At 40.8% G+C, this 14,202-nt stretch overlaps 1 protein-coding gene across 1 annotated transcript; it reads left to right on the top strand.

The window, feature by feature from the left end:
• Nucleotides 1-5,260: 5,260 nt before the first annotated feature.
• Nucleotides 5,261-9,055, top strand: PDE6H (phosphodiesterase 6H). The gene is made up of 3 exons (XM_058557586.1): nt 5,261-5,394; nt 6,424-6,464; nt 8,979-9,055. Exons 1-3 carry the CDS (start codon nt 5,261-5,263, stop codon nt 9,053-9,055), a joined length of 252 nt encoding a protein of 83 aa, XP_058413569.1.
• The last annotated feature ends 5,147 nt before the right edge of the window (nt 9,056-14,202 follow it).

Below are 14,202 nucleotides of genomic sequence, written 5' to 3'. Positions count from 1 at the left end.
TGAATTGGATTGTAGCCTGGGCCCTACACCCTGAAGCCTTTGTGTATGGAAGATCCAACAATCAATTCTCAAATAAATGTCATCAGTTAAGATTTCCCAGCTATCATTTGGGCTCTTTCTCTGTCAAGTATCACTGAATTTTATGTCAGTCCTGATGTGTGATTCCACCTCTCTGAGAAAACACATACAATACCAGCTAGGGAGAGATATTATAAACTTCTCAATGTCACTGCTCACATGATCAGTGTCCCCACTGTGGCCAGGGCCACTGCAGTTCACTCTCTTCTTTATAGTTACCTAGAGTCCTATCAAAATTATGTCATGGTGTGTATGTGTGTGTGTGTGAGAAGGAGAGAAAGAGAGAGTGAGATTGATTGTATGCATGAGGGGCAGTGTCAAGGAAAAGGAAGGAATGGAGATAGCAAGGACTAAAACTGGAAATGAAGAAAGACAAAAGATATGAATCACAAACTGCAAATCTACCCTTGGATAGCAACACTTTGTGTGTGTTTATGAATTCAGTACCTGTTTATTGACTGGAGAGAGCCCAAGTCAGTTTTGTAAGAGTATCCAATTATCAGAAAACTCCTAAACCTGTCCCAGTCTCACCCCATGTTCTTTCAACTTCTTTGCACCTGGGTTGGTGCTCTAAGCTTATGACGGGGGGATTAGATAGCATGAGGGTATTACAGAGAGATAAATCAGGATGCAAAGATCTTTTATTCTTCTACTGTGAAGAAGGCAGCTGGAGAGCTTACAGGAGCAACATTCAGCTCTGTGAGTATTTCTCAATTTCTGATGAGTTTAAGCAGGTTATAATCAAGGGCTTTTGTGGCGGGTTAGTGATCTGGCTCTAAAACAAAGAAAGAGAAGAATAGGACACACTGAACTTGTGGGCCTTGACAAGGGCTGGGGATGGAAATGGAGAAAACATGAAGCAAACACACCCAAATTTCCTTATAATGCCATATGACAAGCTAATAACTGAAATTTGATTATTATATGGTCACTGCAAACCTTGATTACTAAATTCATTTAGAAGGAACCCAAAACTGAACCTCCCTTTTTGTGGCTCCATAGCAAACAGTTTTCTGGGAAATGAGGGATTGAGGCACTAAATGACCATAGAGCAAACAGTTGTTTACTCCCAGGATGTGCCTGAAAACTTGGCCCAGGCACAAAGAGGCTGACAGAGAGTGTGAGGATAAGGAGAAAGCCAGCATGGGAACGACCACAGGGCAGTGTGGTTGGCTTAGCCTTCTCCTTCTGAGGTTAAAGTGTTTGTTTATTCCAATCTGAATCAAGGTACTTGCTGGATTTTTGTTTTTGCTTTTTCATGGCCTTGGTTTGGGTCTTCCTTGGCTCTGCAAATTATTTGATTCTCTCTGCCTTGGCAGGACCCTGGGTGACATTTATGGGCCCAATCTCATCCACAGAGGAAACAGTACTCCTCCACCTATATCCTCCCCATCGCCTCTTTTAGTCCGTCAACAAACGAATTGTGTATCTGCTCATGTCTTTGCTGAGAAAGATAGAACTGGAAGTCTAGAGTGATAATAGCAGCATCAGAGATCGTGACTCAAGAACCTTCTGAAACTGCCGTGTTTTAGCTGGCATTTATGGAGGATCATACTCTGCAGCTTCCTACAGCTTAGCTCTGCTGCCTTGGGTCTCAGGCAACACTAACCCCGGTTCCCTACAAAGCTATGCCTTGAAACGTTACAATCCTGCAACCACTTCTTTCTGCAGAAGAACAGTTTATCATCTTCAAAAGGGAAAGGGCTAACATTGCTTTAAAAACAGGAAAACGTTCTGCTTCACAAACAAATGAATTACTTGACACTTTTGGGGGCAAAAATGTGAAACCTCCTCTTACAGTTAAAATCAAGTCCGATGCTGGCTTCAGGATTATTTGGCTCCAGGGACACCCTTGGAATTCCTAGGAAAGCAGAGGCAAGATAAGGGTAGCCTTTGGTGACATCTGTGGCTGACAGGACTGACTTCCAAGGCAGGAAAGTGTCACATTTGCTCTGCTCCTTTTAAAGGACTACAGGGAGAACCCGAGGGTAAATCTATGCCAGAAACACTCTAGGGATTGGGTTGACTCTCCTGGGTACTCAAAAATGAGATATGGTACATGAAACGTACAATAACCATCATAACAATCATTATCCATAGTGCAAACCCTGAGGGCCATGAGGATACGGGGATCAACCCGACAGCTGTTACATAACTCTTTCTCAGGAAAATTCTTTTACATAATGCATCACAGTTAGAATTAGACATGAACTCTGTCCAAGCCTAGATGTGCAACTTCAAAATTAAATAAACTTGCAAAAGAAACTTGCAAGAAAAAAGGGAAGTGTAACCAGGGGAAGATGGAAGCCAAGTGTGATTTTTAAGTTCTTTGGAGTCACTGTTAGGGACGTCAAAGGAATCCAAGAAAGGCTTCTTAAGACAGAATTTTGAGACCAGGAACAAGTTAACAGTTGGGGGGTTTGAGGGATACAGAGGATTATCCAGCAAGTGCTGATGACAACTGTCTCTCAGGTGCATGACAAGCAGCAGATGGCCCAGGAGGAGGGGCGTGGGGTCCAGGTGAACCTGTGTCGTAACCATAGATTTGTTTGCGTGGTTTCCTTGACTCCCAGAAGGTCTAGTACATAGTTACTCTTTTTTGAGCACTTTTCATAAAACACTTTATTTATAATATCCCCTCTAATGTTCCCCATAACCCTAAAAAGAAGGTATTATTTGATTCATTTTATAGATGGAATGAGACCCAGAGAGCCTCATTATGCAACTTGTGCAACTTACCCAAGGTCACATAGCCAGTTTTGTGGAGCAGGAATTTGAAACTATGTCTATTTGATTCTAAAACACATAGTCTTTACACTATATTGTCTCCCAAGGGATAATTTGACTGATTAAAATTATTAAATCTTCACATTATAGACTCTGGATCTAGCCCAGTAGGATGCTAGTTAGAGTTGCCAGATAGAATAGAATATGCCCAGTTAAATTTGAATTTCAAGTAAGCAACAAATGATATTTGTTTAGTGTAAGTATGCACCATGCAATATTTGGGATATACTTATACTAAAAAAATTATTTGTTGTTTATGTGAAATTTAAATTTAACTGGGTGTCCTGTATTTTTATTTGCTAAATCTGGCAATCCTAATCCTAGTAGGCTCTCCAGATGAAAGAAAGGAAAGTCTGTGGTTTCTTACTATTTTGAAAGAATTGAGAAGTCTAAAAAACTTGATCTGAGAGAAATTCTCAAGTTTTCCTCTGCAGTTTGGCAGAGCTGGGATATGGTAGTTACTGGTGGCACGCTCTGAGAAGAATGCCCCTGTCCACCAGCAATTCCCAGGGTCCCAACTACACTTGGGAGAGTCACAAACCTTGCCTGTTTACCAGGAAAGGAGAAGGCCCACAGCATAAGAATTGGATTCAGTGAGCAGAGCAGCTGGTAGTGCGTTTCCTAAAGCCACTTAGGGCTTTGTGAGGTGAAGATTAGCAGATGCCTTCTCTATGGTTCGATGGAGAAGATCACAGGGTCAGGATCTCAAGATCCAAGGTTTAAGGCATTAGCTAGATTTCTTCATTTATTTAGTCACTCATATGACAAACATATATGCACATCTCCTATATACAGGCACTGTTGCAGGTTTTGAGACTATAGAAATGACCAAAAACTGGAAAAGCAGCCTCCTGGAGCATATTCCAGTGGGGGATTAAGAAAGATCTATAGCATGAGAAGGTAACCAAGGGCCCTGACCAGGTTCACTGTCCCTGGTACCAGCTCACAGATTAGTCAATGTGTTTCTATGGAAGAAGTTGAGGACTGGCAGGAGAGAATGAAAATAGTTATTGGGGAGAAGAAAATAAGGATATTGGGGAAAAGAAAATAAGGATTATTGCCTCTAAGAATATCTTAGAGGCAAAGATAATAATTTAACCTGATTTCGAAAGTAATAAGAAAAAGTCGATGAACTTGAAGTTATATAATATAAGATTTGAGGGATGTGCAGTGTGTTGGAAAGAGAGAGAGATGGTTAGCATGGGCCAAAGATTGTCAGGGAGAATTGAAGCTAAGAATGTTAGCAAAAATCTGTGAGTTACATAAGGAATCTTAGAAAACCAAGCTCCCAGGCGGTAGATTATGGAAGGAATTGGTTTAGGGTAAGAGATTAAGGCTACTTGGAAGTTCTTTGGAGATTTTCAGAATCTTCCTTCCCAGGACAAGTAATATCAACTTTTGTGAGAGAAAAGGAGAAAGAAGAAAAAATGTCATCCTCTAGCTTAGCATGTTTATTTTTTAAATTTATCTTTTTAATTATGTTCGTTTATTTGTGCTTGAAGAATGACAATGTACACTTCTGTAGTTAAAATAAAAGTCTGTGAAAACCATATTGGATAGGTCCATGATTTGGATAGGAGAAAATGCTGAAGATTTCTGGGAAATGTGTAGATATGGATGTCTGGACATGGAGTTAAAGTACCAACTTACTACTTAATCACTCTGTTTTGACTTCCCTATTTGTGTGTGTGTGTGTGTGTGTGTGCGTGTGTGTGTGTGCATCTATGTCTGTATGTATTAAGATGTGTTGAATACTACATGGATGCTGGTATCCCTGGTTCAGACCTCCCCCTGTCCAGATGACTACACTGTCATCTCCCAGAACTAAGAAAGAAATCTTTGTATCACATGAGGATAAAACAAAATAAAGACTATAAAGAACAAAGCCCATAAAAGTGAGTCAATAAATGTTGTCAGGTTATTTTGCAGCTGGATGGAAAAATGTGTAAAGCTTAAATAACGTATCAGTGTTGTAAAGAATGTAGATATCATTAGTCCATTTCTCTCTCTTTACTGATGGAACTCGTGATCACAGAGGGGATGTACACCATTATAATAAATTCACATAAAAAGATAATGGTGGATTTGGTGGGATAACATGTCTACCTAGATTTTTGAGTTTTTAAATCTATCATTTGTTGGTTTACATCTCACTATCTTGAGTGCCTCTGTTGATTAATACCATGTTTTCTTTAAAATCCCTTTAGAAGATGATAACTTCTCCCCTTTTGTGTTGACACAAAATACTAAGCCTCTTTATCAAGGTGCTTTTCTTCCCGAGCTTACAGTGAATGTCTAACAAGCAATGGTCCCTGTACCTTGAAGGGTCTTCTTTTCTTCTCTCACTGTCTAAGGAGCCCAAAAGAGAACCATCAGCCACCCAAGGACCACCAGAATGAGTGACAGCACTTCTTTGGCTCCTTCACCTTCAAACCAGGGTCCCACCACCCCACGCAAAGGGCCCCCCAAGTTCAAGCAGAGGCAGACTCGCCAATTCAAGAGCAAACCTCCTAAGAAAGGTGTGAAAGGGTAAGACCAAGATGAAAAAGAACTTTCTATTGTTTTTTTTCCCCCACAAAAGTGCTTTGGTTTTGAGAAATTAATGCTCACAATATTAAGCAGTTTGGAATTTACAAAAAGTTCCATCCTATCCTCTATTTTCCTCTCTAACACAATCTTTGCTGAATCATTTCTACAGCCCTGGAAACTTTTCTCTCTCAGCTCCCAGATCTATGGCAAACATTAACATGGCAAATGGAGCTTGTCATAATAACCTTTGAGTTGACCTCCCAGACTCTTCTTGACCGATCCTCTTTGCCAACATATACGCTTTAATCTGGAATACTGAAACACTATCCATTTCAGAACACCGAGTTTATTTTTATGGCTTCAAATGTTATGGCTTCCTTTCTTTGTTTTTCTCTTTCTCTTTTTGGCAAAATCCTATTTATTTTTCAACACACACTCATATGTTAATTTCTTTCTGAAGCCATTATTGTCTCTCTTAGACAAACATCATTATATCCGTGTTTGCATTCTGTACATTCTGCTATCATAACTTGTATTATTTTGTGTTACATTTATTTATTTACGTCTGTTCCCTGATACTGAAAACCTTCAGAGAAAATTTGTTTGTTTTTTCCTTGGCTTCCTGAGCCTAACACAATGCCTGATACATAATAGATGCATAATAAATGCTTTTGGATAACTAAACAAATGGATGAATGAATCATGTTAATGCCTCTCATATTGCCTTCTCATTCCAATTTCTATTTTAAAAAGTAAAGCTTGACTAAATTGTCCCACTGATAATTCTTTCTGGCTCCCAGTTGTCGTAGGCTAAATATTTACAGGGGAAAAAATATCTCCCCACTGGGACATACTGTCTAAAACCCGCCTGAGTGACATTTTCTTTGCTCCCATTCAATGCAAACAAAGGGAATTTCTCACACACAAGACTTAAACCTCTTCTTCTTCCCCCTGAGTCAGGAAGCTCTTCATGTGAGTCATTCCGGATCCTTTTGCTCTGATCACAGATCTTTTAATTTTTTCCTATAGGTTTGGAGATGACATTCCAGGCATGGAGGGGCTAGGAACAGGTGAGCCACCCAAGGATTTCTGTGACGACTTTACACTAGAAGTTTCACCTTTTAATCTACTTCAGGCCTCACGGGGCAGTTGAAAGTTACCAGAAATGCCTAAGACAGCAGATCCTTTGAAAACCTAGAAATGTCGGGTTTTAACTTAACTTCCTAAGTATGTGTGTCCCCAGATACAAAAACTCTAAAGAAAAAAACAAGCTAGATCCAAAGTTTAATGAATCTTCTGGTTTGGTTAAACAACTCTTCAGTGTGTACAATGATGAATTGAAGACTTTCATGGTAGAAAGATTCTCAGAGTTAGTCTAGCCCAACTTTATTTTTCAGAAGAGAAATCTGAGACTAGAGGAATTAAGTGAGTGACAATCTGAGGCCACTGAGTGAGGTATTGGAAACAAGGGTGGGGCCTGGAGAACTTTCCACTCTAACAGGCAGACCACCTTCTTACCAACTTCCTCTTGTTACACATCCCCTGGCACCTGGAACAGGGCCCTACACACTGAAAGTGTTCAATACAATATTTTTTAATTTGCTAGAACATTGTGTTCATTGGATAATGAATGCAAGTTACTGCATATTCCTTTTTAAAAAAAGTAATAGACTTTAAATAGAGCAGTTTTAGGTTTATAGAGAAATTAAGCAGAAAGCAAAGAGTTCCTACATACTCCTTCTGCCACCTTCCTCCCCCCGTACAGTACATAGTTTCTCTTATCATTAACATCTTGCGTTACTGCGGTACATTTGTTGTAACTGATGAACCAATATTGATACATCGTTATTAACTAAAGCCCATAGCTTACATTAGAGTTCATTCTTTGTGTTGTCCTGTTCTATAGTTTTTGACAAATGTGCAATGTTGTATATCCACCATTACGTTTTCATACAGAATACTTTCACTACCCTAAAAATCCCATGCTCTTCCTGTTCATGCCTCCTTCCCCCCAAACTCCTGATAACCACTAATCTTTTTACTGTCTCTATAGTTTTGCCTTTTCCAGATTGTCACATAGTTGGACTCACACAGGATAGATATATAGATTTTCCAGACTGGCTTCTTTCACTTAGCAATGTTTATTCATTTTAGGTTCCTCCATGTCATTACATGTCTTGAGAGCTCATTTCTTTTGATCACTGACTAATATTTTACTGTATGGTTGTATCACAGTTTGTTTATCCTATTGAAGGACATCTTGGTTGCTTCCAAGTTTTGGCAATTATGAATAAAGCCGCTATAAACATCATTGTGGTGGTTTTTGTATGGATGTAAGTTTTCAACTCATCCAACACACTTTTGACAAGTGGTGGCACTCATAGCAACCAGTGTCCTTACTAGGCAATTCTCAGTGTATTTACTTTTTGCAATCAAATGGCACCGGGATCTCAGATAAATTTTTTAGCCACTTTATAAGGCTCATTTGCTATTCTTCTAAATTAACTGCTTCTGTGTTTTGGCCATGTATATATAAGACCAGCCAATTCACTTTGGACTCTGGAAGATATGCTTAACACTGCCAATATATTTGGAATAGTGGAAAGATCCTTATATTGAGGGAAAGTCTGAGGTCTTTGATCTGGTTCTAGTCCCATCTCTACAACTGTGTGATTTCTTGCTAGGTATTTAATCTCTCTGGGTATCAGCCATCTTCTCTGTGACTCAGGGCTAATATCTTGTTGCCTGATGCAAGGGACTGGATTAGATGAGACCTGGAGATCACTTCTCAATATGTGATTGGATATAGGCATTTCAAAATGTAAAGGAACTGGGGCTGGCCAGGTGGCGTAGTGGTTAAGTTCGCGCTCTCTGCTTTGGCAGCCAGAGTTCACAGGTTCGGATCCCGGGCGCGCACCAATGCACCGCTTGTCAAGCCATGCTGTGGTGGCGTCCCATATAAAGCAGGGGAAGATGGGCACAGATGTTAGCCCAGGGCCAGTCTTCCTCAGCAAAAAGAGGAGGATTGGCATGGATGTTAGCTCAGGGCTGATCTTCCTCAGACATACACACACACAAAATGTAAAGGAACTGAAGCGCGAGTCACAGAAGCCCATGGAACCCATCTGGATCGGGAGTGGGATAAGGAGGCTGTGCATCTCCAGAGCATGAGAATTTAAGTGCTCCTGTTTCTCATTTTATCTCTTGGCTTGAATTCCACTTCTCTTCTCCCCTTAGTGACTGAACTTCGGGGAGACCCTGTACTATCAGTGAGCTACACCCCCACAAGGTAGCCTCAGTCAAAAGCCTTGGGTCACCTCCCCAAAGAGGATGAAGAAAAAAACCAACACAGATGACTGGGGAGAGCTCCTGTTCTAGGGGCATCAGAAATCTGCAGAGGATTAATTAAGCCAAATTGATCTGATCCCTGCTGGGCTGCAGGGCCATTCTAGATAACTTCCCAATTGCAAGGACAATGAATAGGAGAGAAGAGTGAAGTTTCTGCCTGCAACATGTCTTTTTGAGCAGAAGAGGCTTTCCTGAGCGTGAGGCAGGCTTACAAGTTTTTCTTCCCTCTCTCGCAGATATCACGGTGATTTGTCCCTGGGAAGCGTTCAGCCACCTGGAATTGCATGAGCTTGCTCAGTTTGGGATCATCTGAGGCACCAGAGGTTCCGCCACTCTCAACAGCATCTATGTTAACTCTGATCACTTTTGCCCCATTGATCTGCCAGAGTCTTGAAATTCAGCTGTTCGGAAGTGGTTTCTTTGGGTTACACAGTCATGTCCTATAAGTTCCTACTAAGAGTTCACTTAGTGTTAGACTCTTTCTTGCAGTATAGCTCAGCTCAGAATAGTGGATGAAAATCGACTTTTGTTAAAACATTTCAAACTTTACCACCTTTTGCTATCGGCTAGTTAGAAGTCATCAATATTTCTCTAAATTTGGTTTATTTATTAAGTCATTCAAATCTATTTTTGTTAGGCATTTTTGATGAGTAGTAGACTTTTAAGATAACATTTATGTCACTCCCCTCCCCTTCTCATTCAATAAAGGAGATATTTACCTTGAATCTTATGATGAAGTTGTATTAAGTGCTATATGCAAATACCTGATGCCCTGTTCTGAGAACCAATTTAACAAAGAAGGCACAGGCATACAGGAAATAAGCATAGTGCATGCAAAAGAGCATAGGATCGAGTCAAGTCCTGATTTTGCTTTGTAACTTGGTAAATCTCACAATTTCTGGGTCTAAATTTTATTGAACTAGGTTATTCCTGAGGTCTTATGCAGCTTTAAATTGCACAGCTCTAGTTGGTGGAAGACTGGAGATTTAAACTCAGGACTCTGACACTGTGAGCCTTCTTTTCAGTGCCTTGATTCATTGATTGAAAAGATTTATATAAAGTTTAGACTCAGATGCAAAGAACAGGTAGCTGAATGCTTTAAATAAAATGATGGTTTGCTTCACCCCCGAGGTTGTGTCAAATGTAATGTGCACATAACTATATTTCCCCAAGACTTTCAAAGCAATTATGTAACACAAATGCTGCCTCTGACTTGAACGCTTTAGGTACCAGCAGTATAAATTTCTTCATTTCAGTTTTGTAATCCGTGGTAAAAGATTGGAGTAAATTAACTGAAAAGAGGCAGGATGATAGAGAGGAAAGAGACTTGGGTTCTAATCCTGGCCCTACTGGTAAATTGCTCCGTAATTTTAGGCAAAGATCTCACACTTTGATCCTCCAGTTTGTCTGAATTAGATAATCTAAGGTTCGTGGTAGCAACAAATTCTATGACATTGAGGTCCTCAGAGTTTGATCATGAGAATTAAAGGAGATCAGCAATCAAGAAATTTCTTCTGCTGCAGGCTCTGCGTGAACTATTTTGCACAAACGACCTAGTTACCTTCTGGATTGCTAGGGGGTTAGGGAGCCTGTGGATTTCCAGACAACGGGAGTTTAAAGTGCTCCTCTTCCTCATTTTAACTCTTGACCTGACTAGAATTCTGCTTGTCTTGCCTCCTTAGTGGAAAAGAAAAATTACAAAAGAAAAAGTAAGGTATAAATTCAAAAGTGGAACCATGACATGCAAGGACTCTGGTGGCAATGTGTGCTTCCTCCTCCAGCAGAAGCCCCCGCCTCCACCCGTGCACCTGTTTTCCAGCGAGCTGTTCCACTGGACAGCCAGAGCCTTCGGTCTGTGCTTGTTCATCCCAGTGTGTCTTTCAGTGAGGGAGGTCTGGGTTCTTCTCCAGCTGAGTGAGACTCTGGTCCACATTCAGCTGACTTTGCAAATGTTTCGCTAAACCTGAAGCAATAGCGTTGACAAAACAGAATGCACCCAATGGCCATAATGGAGAAGGATCTAGAAACCATGCAAATAAAGAACTGTTAAAGGAATGAATAATATTTAGCTTAGAGGAGAAGATGATAATTGCCAGCAATTGCCTGTAATGAACACGAAGAAGCAGACCTATGTCATGCAGTATTCTAGCATTTAGTGGTAAACTGGAATAGATGCAATTTAAAGCCCATTCAAACTGCAGAATCCTATTCTTTCTATTCCTAAATTATGACTCTATGATTTTTGTTATTTCTAATAAGAAACAAACAAACAAACAAACAAAAAACCCTGTTACGTAAACAGCACATATGAAAGAGATAAAGGTAAATCGTTGTTCCTGTCAGAGTCCTAGCAGCAGAGATGCCATACTCAAACAGAGTAACTGGGGAAGCTCTAACAAAGAGACTATTTTCAAAGGCTTAGCAAGGGTTAAGGAGAATCTACAAAAGATAGTACAGTAACTTTGAGCTAGCTACAGTATTGGGGCTACATTTCCAATACTAGGCCTAAAGGAACCCCAAGAGATCTGCTCTAACTGTAAGAAAGGACCCCCTCAGAGGGCTTGTGGCCTTCAGTAGAGGGATACAGCCAACCCACAGTGATCCCGTGGGCAATCAGGAGGAGGTGGGAGTGGGACAATAAATACCCCAATGTTGTTCTTCCCCCAATCTCTACTCTCCTGTCGATGCCTCCCATTGGATAAACCCAACCAGAAGGCAGAGGGCAAAGGAGCCCATTGACGTGTCAGTAAAGTTCACCTCCAACCGCAAAGTTCAGGTGGAGGAGGCTGGAGAGCAGATGTGAAGGGGCAAATGGGAAAGATTCAGCATAGCAACAGTATCAAAGAACAGATACAATGTGTCAGCCAGTGATTAGTAGTTAGAGTTGGAAAACATCATGGATATGTTTAAAACTGCCAAAGGTGATTCTCATGCAAAAACCACTGAAATGAAGGAAGGGCAGCATTAAATAGGAAGAACAAATAGAAAGAATACAGTAGACAAAAGGGAACAACTGCAGAAGGAAATTATCACAGAATTTAAGGGTTTAGAGGATTTTTTGAAATATTCTGATACTTTCCTGATAATAAGAACTGCTGAGAATCTCTTGTTAAAAACACAAAATTTGGGCCCCACTCCAGATTTTCTGAATAAAAATCTCCAAGGGAGAGATCTTGGAATCTGTATTTTTTTGTGCGCGTGTGTGTGAGGAAGATTAGCTCGGAGTTAACATCTGTAGCCAATCCTCCTCTTTTTGCTGAGGAAGATTGGCCCTGGGCTAACATCCGTGCCCATCCTCCTCTACTTTACATGGTACGCGGCCACAGCACGGCTTGACAAGTGGTGTGAAGATCCGTGCCTGGGATCCGAATCTGCGGACCCCAGCCACTGAAGCGGAGCGCATGAACTTAACCAGTACGCCACCAGGCCGGCCCCTTGGAATCTGTATTTTTAATAAGGGCCCCAGGTGATTCCTATATTTGTGCCAGTTTGAAAACACTGATGTGGTCCAAGCCTACATTTTAAACATTAGGAATTAACTAATTCTTAACTTGTTACCACTCAGTGACTGATTTAACTAATTCCACTTGTCCCCGATAACATATGTAATACATGTGAGAACACACAGATTCGTGTGTTCTGAATCTCAGACTGTTTTGTTGACTGATACTATAGACATGCCTCACCACTCCACACCTAACCCAGCTAAATGCTTCTTCAACTGCAGACAACGTCAGAGAGTTCAGAATATAAGTGTTGGCCTGAAGCAGTTCCAAAAAGTATAGGGCCAACACGCACCATTATTCCCAGGGCCGACCTCTTGCCATTGCCTCACATGACCACCCTCCTTCCGTGGCCTGTGTCACTCCCTGTCCTCATCTGCATCCTCTGATTGGAGTTGGGGGGGACCAGGGAGGGAGAGAGCTTTGTCTCAGCAGGTGGTGGCAGTGACCATCACTTAGCTTCCTCCTCTTTCCTGTTTGTTCACACCCTTGGGTAGAAATTGAGGTTGATGGTGCTGGTGATATGGGCATCAACTCCCACTCTAGAGCTCAGGAGCATTGCAGCCAGAGCAGAAAACAGTACACAAGGAGAAAATACTCCTCCGGAGTGCCCTATCTTAGGCAAATATACACAATCGTTATTAAATAATTGCCACCCTGCAGCTGACTTCTACTTTTTCTCTTTGCACAATGAGAAAAGCAAGAATCACCAAAAAACTGAAAGGAGGGAGAGTCTTTTCTCATCAACTAAGAAAGTAAAGGGAAAACACACGTAAACAAGAGTAATCAATAAAACCAATATTTAACATGAGGAAAAATGATCACACAAGACCGAACAACATAAAAACTAATATTCCGAGAACTAAGCAAATGTGACACTGAATGTTTTAAAGAGAAAAGAAGAAAAGGACTTGTGTTTCATAAAAGGCTAGAGGGAAAGGCTTATACAGGCCACAAATATTGTGTGTATGTATAAACTAGCATAGTGCATTTTGCAACTCTAAATGAGTTGTTTGACTTTCTTCTTACTTCTTGAGGGCAGAGTCAGATTGATGAAAACTGAAATTTAAAAGCAAGAATCATAAACTGACTGTCCACATCAGCCACACCATCTTTTTGTGGCAAAATAATCAGGAGGCCTAGATTTTGCCTGGCTCTGCTGCACAGCACTGCCAGATAATCAGCAAATTCGCTTATCTTCTTTAGGCCCAATATTTGAGGAAAAAAGCAAGGATATTGGACTAAAGGATCACCAAGACCCCTTTCGGCATAAAAATTCTAAAAACCAAGTAATCTAAACATATTTCAAACATGAACAAACCATTCCCTTTATGTCCGGAAGTTCAAAGGCCCTGAGCCTCAGTTTCCAGTTCCTTTCAGAATGAGTGTTCAGCCACTTTCCTCTCACATTTCTCCTGGGCCTTGTAATCAAATCAAATCATGTCTAGTGCTGCCACCTGCTGTAATGAAGGAACACTTCATGAACATGGAAGATGTAATCGTTTCTAGCAGGAGACTTTTAAATCTATTGAGCTAATTCTGAATTCGTCCCCTCTCTGACCAATTTAAACTGTTGTACTGCTTGGCTGTGGAAAAGTAAGCTATGCACAAGATAGACATTGAAAGGGTGTAAACGTGAACACAGCACAAGGTAAGTCACATTTCCACCGCGTGCCCTGTGTCCCAATCCACTTCTCAGTTGATCCCTGTAAAAGTTGCCGTGAATGCTTTCAGAGACAATCTGCGCATAGGCATGCTCCTGTATATACAATTTTTCTTTGCACAATGATAACATGCTATAGTCACTGTTCTATACCTTGCTTTTCGTTTATTTTGTCTTGGAGATTGCTCCCTGTCTGTACATTTTGGTCTACTTCATAGGTTCCATTTGTATGATTGAAATTTGATTTGTTTATCCAGGCTCATACTGATGAACATTTTGGATGCTTTCAGATTT

The sequence above is a fragment of the Diceros bicornis genome, chromosome 17 (genome assembly GCF_020826845.1).
Source record: "Diceros bicornis minor isolate mBicDic1 chromosome 17, mDicBic1.mat.cur, whole genome shotgun sequence".
Taxonomy (NCBI): Eukaryota; Metazoa; Chordata; class Mammalia; order Perissodactyla; family Rhinocerotidae; genus Diceros; species Diceros bicornis.
The sequence above is the reverse complement of the archived record's forward strand: the minus strand, read 5'-3'. Positions and strand labels throughout refer to the sequence as shown.